A 14,880-nucleotide genomic window follows, 5' to 3' on the forward strand; every position below is an offset into this window, starting at 1 on the left:
ACACCATAGTTTTTGTTTTATTTGCGTTAATTTTGAGGCCCATGCTCTTCATGCTTGCATCTAGTTTATTCAACATTATTTGTAGGTCTTCGATAGACTCTGTCATAACAACCTTATCATCTGCGAGCGCTAACCCACGTACCCTTAATGTTTCAAGATCCACACCCTCTTTGTCGAAGAGAGCCATTCTTAAACACTTGTCCATAAATAATATAAATACCCATGAAGACATAACGCATCTTTGTCTAACTCCTTGAATAATGTCGAAACAGTCAATCAGTTTCCCATTCACTCTTACACTCGATTTTCTACCTGTATATATTGTTTTTATAGCTTGTAGGATCCATCCATTGACTCCATACTCTTTCACGACTTCCCAAAGTTTTTTTCTATCTATCTTGTCAAAAGCTTTTTCTAGGTCAACAAATGCACAGAAAACTTTTTTTCCTACTCTCAAACTTTTTTCTGTTATTTGCCTTAAGCTAAATATTTGATCCGTACATGACCTTCCTGGCATAAACCCACTTTGGACTTCCCAAAGCTTTGCTTCTGTTATTTTCATTACCCTACGAATAGATACAGATAAATACACCCGACTCTCAGTGTATTAATCCACAATGTAGTAATTCCTAGAACTGCTGGGCCACGCAGTTTCTCAGCTCCAGGGACGAGAGACGGTTGCGATTATTGCCTAAAAACACGAGTGTCGTAGCGAAAAGATGCAGTGCGCTGAGACTGAAATGCGTCGATCGCGCAATATTATGCTTTAGACGGCATCGAATTGCGCAATTGAAAAAACTGCGGGCCGTTAGGCTGCACGTACGACAATTTACCATCTAAAAATCAATATAATATAATCAAAAAACGACTAAAATATTTCGCGGAATAGTGGGTTTTGCAACATGAATTCGCGGACGCACTCCTGCTGGGATAGGTGGAAACATCAGAATGATTAGCCTACTGCTTGCCACAGGAGTGCAGACAAATTTTTGGAGAAAATATTCTAAGCATACAGGTAACTTATAAATGTCTGAATATTAATATTTCGCAACTGTAGAATGTATTTTCTGAGTCATGTTCCATCCTTTTGTTGATAGATGACCTTTCTGTGTCACTCGAGAAGAAAAAATATCCATAATTTCATGTTAGTGTATCAGATCGGGTACACTAACATGAAATTTTAGATATTCAATTTTATTTCGTGGCACTCAAAGGTTGTCAGTCAATGAAAGAATAGAATATGACTGAGAAAATACACTCTACACTTGACAAATATTATTATTCGTACATATAGAATTTACTTTTATATTTAGACTATTTTCTCAACAAAAATTTCTGAATTCCCACGACGTCATGCTAAAATAGTCAATTGAAACCAACAAGGGTTTCCCGCACTTCGGGTCTTTTTTTAATTAGTCAGCCACTGACGCGGAGAAGAGCGCACAGGGTCCGTGGTGGGAGGTGACGGAACTGCACAATTCGAAATAGCCGTGTACGGGAGACATGAAATAGAGGAAACTTCACTATATTTTCAAACTTCAGGCGGAAAACGTTGACTTAAAAAATTAATTGATAAATTTGAAAATAAACAAAATAAATATGGCGGCCAATTTAAAATTAGGAAAAACTCATTTTTACATTTTTCAAACAAATAATTTTAATATTATTATTTATTGGGTGTAATACAAAAACTATTTGATTATTTAAAAAATTCGAAGGATCGAATAAATAAAAAAAAGCGACCAATACAAAATTTAAAAAGCTTATTATTACAATTTTCAACCAAATACTTTCAAACTTTATCAGAAAAAAATGCTGATTCGGAACCTATAATATAATTCGAGGTAATAAGGGAGATTTATTTTTATATTTTTGAATAGTATCTGTTTAATGAAAAATGCAAGAAGAACGTACAGTGCTATTTATGTGGAGTCTTGAATATTATTAATAATAATATTATTTGGATGTAATTTTATTCAGCTTAAATTTTCAAATATTCAAATAATTTTATTTAAAACTCAAACAATGTCCCCTAAAATCTAACTTTCTGCAATTTGCTATTTAAAAAAAATGTATTCTCGAATTGTGTTATAGTTTTTTAACCAACATTTCTTCGTCTGCTTAATTTGAAAAGTATTACTTGGATTCCTGTAGTAATTTGATTTTTTTTTTAATTGGCCACCTTTTTATTTTTTCAATATTTTTGATTGTTAAAATTACCAAGTTTTTGCGTGATTTCTCCCACGTAAATCCCATAGGAAATTTCAAGGACCATGTTTAGTGGGTAAATATTAACGGATTCGGTTACAATTTGGGGTAATTTCTTTTTTGGAGGGCATACAAACCAATTCTTCTAGTAGGAGGAAAAGAATTTTCTTAAATTACTCTATGAATAAGAAACACCCTAATATTGCTCTTCAGGATTTACATGAAGGACTAAAAATATTTGAATTATAAACTTGGACTCTAATACAAACTGTGGGGTCTCAAACCCATGTAGACTGAATAAATTAGTCGCCGGGGCATTTTTCAAGTTGCAACTTCGAAAACCCACTTTTCGAGAAAAACGCATCGAACACGAAGACCCCCTCTCATATTCGAAAGGAATTATTTTGACATGACTGAGGAAAAGGAGAATATCTCTTAAACTAGCACCGGCTATAAGAGCCCTTTTCATATGTGCATATAGTTAAATATTTTCTATTACGTATTCTATAGAAATTCTTGGAAAAGTTTTTAAAAAGCCATTTTAAACATTCTAAAGTTTGTGCGGATTATATTGTACAAGTAGACACTCATTTCCAGCAATTTTTTAAATCATATTCTTAATTATAAATGCAATCCCGTCCAGTTTTAGAATGTCGGAAATGTCCTTAAAAATTTGTATTTGATGCTTTATAAACAACGTTTCTCATTATATTTTAATATGATTTTTTTTGTGTAAAATTACTTTCCCAACTTCAATTTCAGATATACGTTCAATTAATTTAATTTTAAATTAAATTTTGTTATTTCATTCGTCTCTTACTAAATAATCATTATAGATCCTAGTAGCATCCCTCAATCCAACTTGTAAATAACAATTTTGACGCTGACTCCGAAAAATGCGAATATTTCATCAACTAGAACCGATCATAAGCAGGGTGGCGATTCAGCGGAAGATTTCCAATTCCCGGTATTGTCCCGGTCAAGTTTCTCGGTTTATTTTAATTTATGACGTTCATGTAAAACATCCTTTCACGCAACAGAGCAAAAAATTACAAAATAAATCAATTTTGAAATAAATATATAAATTTTGCTCTAAGAAATATCAATTTTTAACAAAATGACATTGTTAAATTTTTGTTTAAAAAATTAATTTTCAAACAAAAAATAACGGATTTTCAAGAAATTAGTTCAATTTTCAACCTAAGTTATGATTTTTTAACTAAAATGATGAATGCTCAACTGAAATAGTTGAATTTTAAACGGAAAATATGAGTTTTCAACTAAAAAAATTAATCTTCAACTGAAAGTTGAATTTTGAACAACAAAAAATTAATTTTTCACCAAACAGATGAATTTCCAACTAGAACTATGGAATGCTGAATTGGAATAAGTTAAATTCTCTGTTGAAAAAAAAATATTTTCCACAGAAAAAAACTAACTTAAAAAAAAGAACTAATTCCAAAATAATATTTACATTTCCAAACAAAGTGAGGAATTTTTCAACTAAAATTGTAAATCTTTAACTGAAATGGTTTAATTTTAAGCCAGGAAGATAAATTTTCAACTAAAATGATGAATCTGTATCTAGAGTAGTTGAATTTTGGACCAACGAGATGAATATTCAACCATGGAGATTGATTTCTACCAAAAATATAAATATTTAACTAAAAAATAATAATTTTTTAACTAAACCTTTAATAATTAAATTTCCAGTTAAAAAATTAATGTTTAACAAAACAGATGAATTTTTAACTAAAATTATGGAATATTCAACTGGAATAATAGATACGTTCTTAGTTCAAACAAATAATCATTTTCAACAAAACAAGAAATAAAAAAGTTAAATTTTCGGCAAAAAGATTCCTTTTTATCGAAAGAAAAAAGAAGTTTTCAGTAAAATAGCGCATATTTTAACTAAAGAAATGAATTTTTAATTAAAATGATGAATCGTCAACTAAACAATAATTAATTTTCAACAAAAAAGTTAATCTTTTATCCAAGCAATTTTATTACCATCCAAGAAGATGAATTTTCAACTAAAATAATAAATATATAACTAAAATACTTTCATTTTTAACCGAAAAGGAGAATTTTTAAATAAGAAATTTAACTTACAAAGAAAAATATAATTTTCTACAAAAAAATGGGTTTTTAGCGGAATATGTGGATTTTCAACGAAATTGTTGAATTTTCAATTAAAAAAGACAAATTTTCATTCAAATACTTACATTTTGAACAAGAAAAGATTAATTTTCAACCAAAAATGGACATCCAAATTTTCATTCAAAGGAATTAATTTTCAATCAAAATAGTGATTTTGCAGCTAAAATGACATCTCAAATTGGAATAGTTGAATTTTATACCAAAAAGATGAATTTTTAACCATAAAGATTAATTTTCTACAAAAAGGCGAAGTATTCACAAATAACGTGAAATGAAACAGAGTGGTTCAATTTTATGTTAAAAATCTAATGCTTAATAAAGAAACAAAACAAAAAAACGGATTTTCAACAAAATAGTTAAATTTTCTACTGGAATTGTTAAATTTTTATAAAAAAAATTATTTTCGACAATGTTGTCACATTATTAATCAGAAATAACTTTCCATTTAAAATGATGAACCTTAAATAAATAAAAAAATAATTAAAGAAAAGAAATGTTTTTTAGGCAAGCAGTTGAATTTTTAACTAAAGAAAAATTAATTCGTAACGAGGAATTTCACGAAATTTTCTATTGTAATTCAGCAATGTTTCTACTTTGAAGTTCTAATACTAGTCTAAAAATTACTTAAAGTACTTTCTTTATCTAAAATTTGTAGAGGGAACTTTCATACTGTGACAAACTTTTACTTGGAACAGGGATTTTAAATTCTTTTAAATTCAAATTATAATTCATTTAGAGAATTCTTATTTCATGTCAAAAATTCCCCGCTTCAAAGTGAAATATTCTTTACGGAAACTGCCTGTCCGAAAATAAAAACAATTATTTTCTAAAATTCCATGTCCAAGTTAGGATAAATGAGGTGTAAGTGAATAAAACGTGATAAATCCATTTTTTGAAAAATTATTGTTTCCGTATGTTTGAAATATCATCAATTCGATTATCAAACTTAAGTACGCGAAAAAAATTTCAGAGAAAAAATTGCAAAAGGTTTTTCTTACAATGGAAAATAATAAAAATTCAATAATAAATTATGATTCAATTAAAAATAAACTGAGATAATCTGAAAAATTCATAAAGCGTCAATAAGTCCGTCATCTAATAAACACACTTATATGCCCTACGACAGTAGATGAAGTAGAAATCACTTTGCTAAATTTACCAAAATTATTAAAATAATGAAAACTTAAATTTTTCGCCGATCAGAAGTAAATTCCAGGGGTTTTAATTAAATTGTGCCACCCTGATAAGTACCCTTATAATTTGAACGATCATATTAAATATATATTACTTATTTTTAGATTGTTTTTTCGTAAATTTTTTCCCAAGTGCACTACTGGGAGTGCAATAAACTTTTGATTTTTTTTTTCTGTTTTTACCAACTGCCCAAATCTATGGTCTAAATCTGTCCAAAAGAATTGAACCAAATTTTAATTATAAGTCTGTGACAACATATTCTCGATAAATGTTTCAATAGTTTTCAATTTTTGGATAGTTTAAGAATTTTTACAATTTATCTAATCTCCAAATTTTCACCTTTCATACTAAATACGCAAAATATTAAAAATGAGTGAAAATAATGGAATTTTTTATATTTATTGGTTCAAAATAAATTCTTCTTAAAATTAATTTTTTAACGGTTGGTCAGTCAGCTGGAAAATTTCATTGAAATCGGTTGAGAATTGCGCCAATAATAAAAGATCTTAAATGCTCGAGATTTTTCCATATACGAATTTTTGGTACCTTATGGATGTACTTAGTGGTGATTCGCTATCGCGAATTTTGGTAATAACTTAGAATACGCAGAAATTATTTGAGGTCTGTCAAGAGTTTGTCAGAAAACTGTTAACAGAAATAATGCTACATTTGTTCAGAAAGACATTGCAATCGATATAAAAACCATACATATAATTTAAAAATCAAAAAAATGCAATAAAAAAGACTTGAAGTAGTAAGGAATCTAATATATTGAGTAGAAATTGTTTATTTAGCTGCGGTGTACCTACGTAAAAGAGGTTAGAATTCCAATAACTTACATTTCACTAGTTCCTGGTTATAAGTTTGTAGAGCAGCACCGTGTTGTGACATAATGGAATATATAATATTTCAGCATTCAATCAGAATCTGCACACGTCTGAGAATGACTAGACTATCTATTTTCAAACATTTCTAAAGAGAAATATTTACGATGTTTACTAACAATTTTGAATGTGGTGTCAAATAAAACGGAGACCACGAACTAGCAAAGTTTTGGAACTAGCATTAAGAGCACTTGAGTTAGTTTTTAAATTCTCGGAAATTTAAAATCGGGTAATATGACCGGTAACATGCCGATATGTTACCAAAGCTTAGAGAATTTATGAGATCAATTATAGTGTTTTTTTGTTATTTTTTCAAGTATTTAGATAATTTTATAACGTTATGGTTAATTTTCCATCATTCGGTATATTTTGAAAATATTTATTACTGCAAAAAATGTACCTAATGATCGAAAATTAACTATAACACCTTAAACTTTTATTCAAAGTGGTACATTTAAAATATGGAAAACTTTATGAGCATTAAAATAATTTTAGAAAATGTTCACAACCCGACGTATAATTTTCCTGCAATACTGCAAAAGCTTAAAAAATAAAATGATTTTATTTGAATAAATATAAATAATTAAAATATTAACATGAAATAAACAGTAAGTATTTATTTCAAAAACTGTCCATAAAATTCAGGAAAGTTTTTAGCGTAAAGTAAATAATGTGATATTTTTAAAGCTGCTTCTATTCCTACGCGAAACCTTGCAAGTTTTCTAAGTTTCATATTGGGCGAGCTGGAAAAGGGGTTAGTTTCTTACCAATCCCAGACCATTCCCAGTTTTCAGCCATGTTTATTCCGCGTATTCTCGCGTAACTTCAGGGATTGGTAAGTAAAATACCCTAGGTAATTTACGTGGTTTTTACGGTAAATTACTAGTTATTTTACATGACTAGGTTCTTATACGTTGTAATTTACGCGTAAATAGAACTTTACGTTCTGCGGTGCCCGTTTCCCTCCACCAAAAATATTAGGTCCTAGATACGGCATGAGATTAGTTGCACCACATACCGGTAGTTAGCGTGACAGGTAAGTTTGTGGTCTTGCACATATATATATATATTGTTTTTAGATAGGCCACATACTTGTAGAGGCGTGATATGTACCGATTGGTTTCTCCACATACTTGTAGTGGCGATACAGGCAACCATATATTCGGTCGCGCCGAATTATAGTGCAATTGATATCGAAAATGGTAATAATCTAATTTTAATTTATAAGTGAATGGAAAAATAATTTTAATTGAGTAGAAAAGGTCTTGAATGAATTCGAAAACTCTAAGACTTTTTGAAATCAAAATTATGCCCAAAATGTAGCAAAGATGTTAGTATAAAATAGTAATAACAATTTTGAATTAAAAAGTTTATTTTTTATTTAAGTTATAATTTTTTTTTGGAAATTAGTAGAAAAGTGAATTTGAAGATTCAGTAAAGTTTTATTTAAATTTAAATAAACTAAAAAAATTGTCTGGTTAAATCAACCAGAATTGTGGTTGAATATGTCCTTACTATTTTTTTCTGGTTAAAGAAATAAAAATTCTGAAAAGAAATTTCCTTATGAAAACTTAAAAACAAAAATTTCCTAAATTTCCTTATAGATCTAGACAAATGTCTCCTGAAGTGTTGCATTTTTTAAAAATATCTGTCAATTTAGTGGTATATGAGTTTTTTAACAGCTGTAAAGCGTAAGAAGCATTTTCGAAAGTCAAAGGAAATTACGGCTTCCTTCTACAGTTTAGCTAAGGCCATGTTATAAATATGAACCATTTTTTCAAATTAAAATAAGAAATAACTCAATCTTACAAAATGTCATTTTCCCTGCTCCAGAAATCTAACTTTAAGAAAATATGTAAGTTTACTTAATTTTTTTTATTTGCATTTAATACTAAAACATGACATAAAAATTGCCATAATTTTCGTATTTTTGTTGTTTTAATATCTGAGTTGTACCGGCAAACCGGTCCAACCAGGTTCCTATCTGGCAAATAGAACTAGAAATTGAAATGAGGATGTGATTTCTTACCCGGTTACTATCCGGTCTCTCTAAGGTGCCTGGAAACTTGTAAATTATTAAGTGCAAGTGCATCTGCTACCCGGTTCGTATTTGGCAAAAGCAACCAGAAATAAAAATAAGGTTATATAATTTTCTACCCGGTTCCTATCCGGTCACTTTAAGGCATAGGGTCACTTGTAAATTATTTATTGAAAGTGTACCGGCTATCTGATTTTACCCGGTTCTTATCTGGTAAATGGAATCAGAAATTAAAATAAGGATATACTTTTTACCCGTTTCCTATCCGGTCTCTTTAAGGTACATGGCCACTTGTAAATGATTAATTTAAAGTCTACCGGCTACCTGGTTCTATCCGGTTCCTATCTTGCAAATGGAACCAGAAATTAAAAAAAAAGGATATGCTTTTCTACCCGGTGCCTATCCGGTCTGTCTAAGGCACTCGACCACCTGTGAATTGTTAAGTGATAATGTACCGGCTACTTGGTCCAACCAGGTTCCTATCTGACAAGTAGAACTAGAAATTAAAATAAGGATATATGTTTCTACCCGGTTCCTATCCGGTCTCTCTAAGTTACCTGGCCACTTGTGAATTATTAAGTGCAATTGCACCTAATACCCAGTTCGTATCTGGCAAAAGGAACCAGACATTAAAACAAGGATATCTAATTTTCTACCCGGTTCCTATCCGGTCTCTTTAAGGCATATGGACACTTGTAAATTATTTAGTGAAAGTGTACCGGCTACCTGGTTCTACCCGGTTCGTATCTAGCAAATGGAACCAGAAATTAAAATAAGGATACAGTTTTTTACCCGGTTCCTATCCGGTCTCTTTAAGGCACATTGCAACTTGTTAATTTTTCAGCTCTTTACCACAATCTCTGAATCGAACGATCTGGATGGTCACACAGACAAGGTAATAATTTAATTTATTCAAAAAATTCGACTCATTATTAGTCATATGTGATTAAATTTAGTGAAAAGTTGGAAACAGCGCATTAAAACAAATATTGACATACAACTAATATTCAATTAAATTATTTACTAAAGTAGATTAATGACCAATTTTTAAATATTTTTACATGTTACTTCTCTTATTAGTTGATTTTATTTACCATCGAAATATTGTACATATTTCTATAAAATTCTCACTAAAGATAAATCAATTTTTTTAATTCTTGGCTGACCCACATAAAATCTGGATAGGCTTCCAGTGGGAGCCGATAGCAAAGGGGTACATATTTTTGCGTTCCTGATATAATCGTCGATCACTCCAATATTTCTGATACATTCACTAAATATTCCCATACCCGTATGCTTTCAATATTCCTGCTATTCTTGACATTCTTCATAACCTCAAATATTTTTTGATATTCCAAAATATTTCGAAATATAAGTGAGACACCAAAGAAGCCAATACTGGAACAAGGAAAATCCAATGGAGTTAATCAAAATGAAACGGCACAATTTGCGTTGGATTGTGATTACCGTTTAATTATTTATTCTACAAAATTCTTCAAAGTAGTTCATTGAAACCTCTAATTCTAGCCTCGAATTTTGCCAACTGCTTAGGTAAGTAATATAATAATAACTAATAGATTAATTTTTAAAAAATAAAATTAGTAAATATGCATTAAAATTTAATATTATGGATTAATATTATCTATTTATATGCAAATTAATCTGCCTGGTAGTAAATTTTGAATTAGAATTCATCTTAATACAAGTTAATACACAATTTGAAAAAAGTGTTGAAAAAATTCAAATTATTTTTTGCTTACCAATTTTATTAATTGGTTAAGAATTTTATTGACTGAAAAATCTGTTTTGATTATTATTTTAACTATTTTGTTTAAAATTCATCTTTCTGGTTTGAAAATGTATCATTTTAATTATAAATTACTTTTTTTGTTCAGAAAAATGCAACTTTTTTTTTTGAAAATGATATTATGGTAGAAAATTCAACAATTTGGTTGAAATATTTTTCTTTTTAAAATAAAATCTTATTTGGTTAAAAATCCATGTCATATTCAATTAATAATAAAAACATTTTTTGTTCGGAATATCAACTATTATATTTTTTGATAAGAATTATCCTTTTATCGTAGAAAATAAGTCTTTTTTTATTTTAAAACTTAAGAATTTTTAAGAAAATTGAAGTATTAAATTAACCAAAAAAGTTAAATTCTGATAAAAAATATAGAATAGAATAGAATTTATTTCTCACACGTACACGTTTTCTTAGGTTTTTACATTAGTCGTTACATTCTAAATTCGCTCCCTTTATATTAAATTACAGTTTTGTAGCCTTAACAGTTATAGCTACATTTGATGTTAATTATCATTTAGATATCGCCGTAGACATTACTTGTGTTTTGGCACGGATTTAGACTTTAAATTAACATCTACATAAACTTTAATCTTTATTCACCAAATTTATAATGTTCTAATAACTAACATTATCAATATCGCAATTATTCCTTCTTTTTCCTAGCCTTCCGCTGTTTTCGCCGTTGTCCAGAATCCATTTATTATTTTATGTAACTCTAGAGCCCATACTTTTGGAATTCCCTGAATAAATTCAATAGGGGTCCCATCTTCTCCTGGAGCTTTCCCAACCTTCATTTTCTTAATACATTTTACCATTTCTTCAAAAGTTATGTCGCCATTAAGTTTGTCGTCTTCTTCTTCACTAAAATTTCCCACTTGTCTTCCTGCTGGTGCTCTTTTTTCTCTATCTCTGACTCTATATCAGATCTATTTATGGCAGAGTTAATTACTTTTTCTTTTCCTATCTCTAGTAGGCTTCTAAAATGGTTTAGCCATCCTTTTGTTCCTATTTTCCTTACCCTCTTTCTCTTTTTTCTCGGCCTTAAGTTTCCTATCGCCTGCCAGATGCTTCCCATACATCTATTTTCCTCAACCTTTTTCCACTTTTCCTCCCGTTTCTCCTTTCCCTTTCTTGCGTATAATCTTTTAAGTTTCTTCTTTTCCTCTGTTAGTTTGTCCCTTTCTCCATCATTCTTTTTATAGAGGGTATTTTTTAAGACAATTCATTTTCAATTACCATTTTCTGAAGCTTTATATCCCTTTTTCCATGTTTTGATAGTAATCCTAACGCTTTTGCTGCCTTTCAATTGCATTTCCTGAAGCTTACCCATCTAACCTCCCAGTCCTTATCTTCTTTGCTCTCCTCCCACAATTTTTCCATTTCCTTTTCATAATCCTCTTCCTTATCCTTTTTCCATTTTAAACGGGTTGTCATTTCCCTATTTTCTTTGGTTAAAAAGGTTTCCCTGTTGTAAATAGTGTTGTCTAATTCTAAAGAGAAACTGCCTGGAAGATGGTCAGATTCCGTTCTGACCTGGACTTTAATTTCTTTGACTGGACATTCTCCACTCTTTTCTAAAAAAATTACAGAGTCTAAAACCGACCCCCCGTCTCCGCAGATACGTGTCCACTTTCTCTCCATGTCTCCCTGTAATCTACCGTTTAATATTCTAAGCCCTTTCTCTTCACAAAATTCTTATAACTTTTTACTCTCTGCGTTTAATACCTTGTCTTCTGAGTTTCTAACCCTGTAATAGCCTCTATCAAAATCCCCTCTATCCCAATCACTTCCTCCCTGCTCTATCACTACTCTGGCATGCCAACCAGATCATTCCATACTACCCCTCTTCACACACATCCCTTCACTCAATTCTTTCTTTACTCCAATGCAAATTGAAGCTTCAGCAGTTTGATAGGAAATTCGTTTTTTGGTTTTCAATTAATTTTTTATCAGCTTCCGGTTTGGTGCTTGAGTGGGCCAGGTGCAACGCGTCCCATTGAGAGGAAATCGTCGCGATTTTAGTAGCATACACTCGCGGACTCGTTGAATTTGCATTTTTTCAAAACATTAATGGACAAAGTCTCTAGGAGAGTGTTATCCACAATTTTGTAATAGGAGTGATGTAAAAAGTGGTCGGGAAAAATCATGAAGAATGATGAGGTTATGTGCAGTGAGAGGGAAAAATTAGTTAGTGTATTAGTTCACGCAGTTCAGGCACCGGAAGTAGCTGAAGAAGAGGGATATACAAGCAACGCCTCCAGCGGAAAAATGGCAATCAAACCAGTCAACAAGAGCCCCGCATCGGCAAAACACCAGGGAAAAGGAGAGGACGAGGGAGGCCTAGCAACCAGGAACTCGAAAAACAGCGAACTAGCAAAGCCACCGGAAGTTTGGATAAGTTCCGAGCTTCGTGAAAGAAAGGAAGAGAAGATGCCAATAACGAGAGGGAAAAAATTAAGATATTATTAAGTTCTCCAAATATAACATCTAAGAATAAGAAGGATGGAAAGGAGCTTTGTGAATAATCGATAGACGAGGAAGACTCTTTCAGTGGGAAAATCCTGTCTGATGAAGAAGACGAAGCTCCAGAAAAACCAGGAAACGAGAATGCTTCAGAGAAAACTTTCTTTCGCATTTTAGACTCTTGAGTTAAAAAGAGGTAAAGAGGAGCTAGATAGATTTTTAATGGGTGGACTCAGTGAATTTATGAAAAGGGAAGTAAGTGGAACCCTGGAATATAGCGGGAAAGGAGAACTAGATCGAGAAGAAGGCGAGGAAAAGGCCATTAGGGAGGAAGCTACAATGTCAGCTCTATCTAGATCAAAGGAAAGAGAAGTCAAATGGCAGGATGAAAATACTAAGCTGAGAGAAAGAATCGCTAGGCTTGAAAATAAAATTGAAGATTTCAAGAAAATAAGCAGCAAAGAAAATAATCTTGAGTGCGGAGGGCAGCCAGATAAACAACAGGGGGCACAGCAAAATTTGTATATAAACAATGGAGTGATGGGGAGTGGACCAGTAAGAGAGAGTGGCAACCAGTCTAGAGTTTGATAAGGAAGAAGAATTGAACAACAGCAGTGAGAACGAAAATTAAACAATTCCAGACAGACTTTCAGCTAGAGAATTAGTGTGGTAATTAGGAGAGAGAAGAAAAAGGAAAAACTGGATAAAAGTGGGTGGTTTTAGAGCCACAGGCGGGCGCACGAAGGTGAACGAAATGCAGATGGTATTCTGTAATCTGACGGGAATAAAAATGTACATTAAAGAAACGAGAATAATAGGAGGGGGTGTCCTAATGAGATTGTTCTCACGGGAGGAAAAAGTTCGATTAATGAGGGTCAAGAAACGGCTAAAAGGCACCTGCATCACGGTAGACGACGATCTAACTACAAGAGAAATCAAGGTACAAAAATGGATAATTGGAAAAGTTAAAAGATACCATCGTAAAGGAGCAGATGGAAGCTGGAGCTACATGAAGTGGAGAATTGTAGATCGGGCGTTCTTCTGGGATGAGAAAGGAGTGAAGGAAATCAGTAGATTTCGAAGAGGTAGGGTGCAAAATAATTAAATGTTTGCCATGGAACATCTCGGGGAGAAGAAATGTATTGGGCTCGGTAGAATTTTGAAGAGAATATGACGCGGTTATATTTCAAGAAACCTGGCTAGAGCAGGGGAGTACCCCTGACTTCAAAATCAAACTGGATGAAGATTTTATTTGGAGTGCTAAACCGACAACTAGAGACAATAAGAAGGGTAGAGCTACAGGAGGGAACTTGATTGGAGTAAAGAAAGAATTGAGTGAAGGGATGTGTGTGAAGAGGGGTAGTATGGAATGATCTGGTTGGCATGCCAGAAAAGGAAGAACCCGAATCTTACCAACTTTAAACGAATTATGGTCGGTTCCCAGAAAATGCAGACTAGAAATTAATACCGACCACGAGGCGCGGCGCGACACAATAAAACCGTACTTCCGGTAAAAAAGGAGATCCAATGACAAAATGACCACTAAGAAACAAGGGAAAGAAATTTATCACTCGCGACATTTTACCGATAAATCAAAAAAGGGAACGCAATAAAGTTTTAACATCCTAAACAACGTAAATATAAAACATAGGAACCAGAACACTCCGTGGAACTTAGAAGGCTGGCTGAGCGTGTTGGCGGTAATTTTATTTTCAATAATAGGCCGTTAAAACCCTCCGCCAAAATACAAAATTAACTTACCCCTTTGTAAATAATTTCTCTCCTGACCATTTTAGTTTTATTCTCGAATTCTCAATCAATCAGATCTCAATTATTTCACTTTACCCTTTTTTTTGTTTCAATAGATGAAGAAGTACCATTGTTCGTCCTCGCCACGAGGTTATTTATCACGAGTACGGGACGAGAGTGTCGTAGTGCGCTTAATCTTATGGTTAGGTTGACTTGGTAGTCCCTCGCATTTGCACCAATCAAAAAGCAGCACCGCTTGGTTTGACGTTATCCACCAATTGTCGACTCCATTATCCTCGGTGACCGCCATCTTGCAGGGAGGGGGAAGAGGACTGTTCTGGCGGCAAAATGTAAGGAAGGTCTCGTTAATA

The 14,880-nt window shown here is 32.0% G+C and overlaps 1 protein-coding gene across 2 annotated transcripts in view; it reads right to left on the bottom strand.

Annotated features, from left to right (window-relative positions):
- The window catches only part of LOC117168729 (Sjoegren syndrome nuclear autoantigen 1 homolog), a 26,671-nt gene extending 11,992 nt beyond the window's left edge, over positions 1-14,679 (bottom strand). Inside the window, exon 1 of one of the 2 annotated variants that reach the window (XM_033354470.1) lies at positions 14,522-14,679. Coding sequence is in view for 1 of the 2 variants with exons in the window: in XM_033354462.1 (XP_033210353.1) it covers positions 6,405-6,456 (52 nt within the window). In the remaining variant the exon portion in view is untranslated. Of the gene's footprint in view, positions 1-6,404; positions 6,605-14,521 lie in introns of those variants that run through there. The other variant, XM_033354462.1, reaches the window with a different exon arrangement.
- Between the last annotated feature and the right edge of the window lie 201 nt (positions 14,680-14,880).

The sequence above is a fragment of the Belonocnema kinseyi genome, chromosome 1 (genome assembly GCF_010883055.1).
Source record: "Belonocnema kinseyi isolate 2016_QV_RU_SX_M_011 chromosome 1, B_treatae_v1, whole genome shotgun sequence".
NCBI classification, from domain to species: domain Eukaryota; kingdom Metazoa; phylum Arthropoda; class Insecta; order Hymenoptera; family Cynipidae; genus Belonocnema; species Belonocnema kinseyi.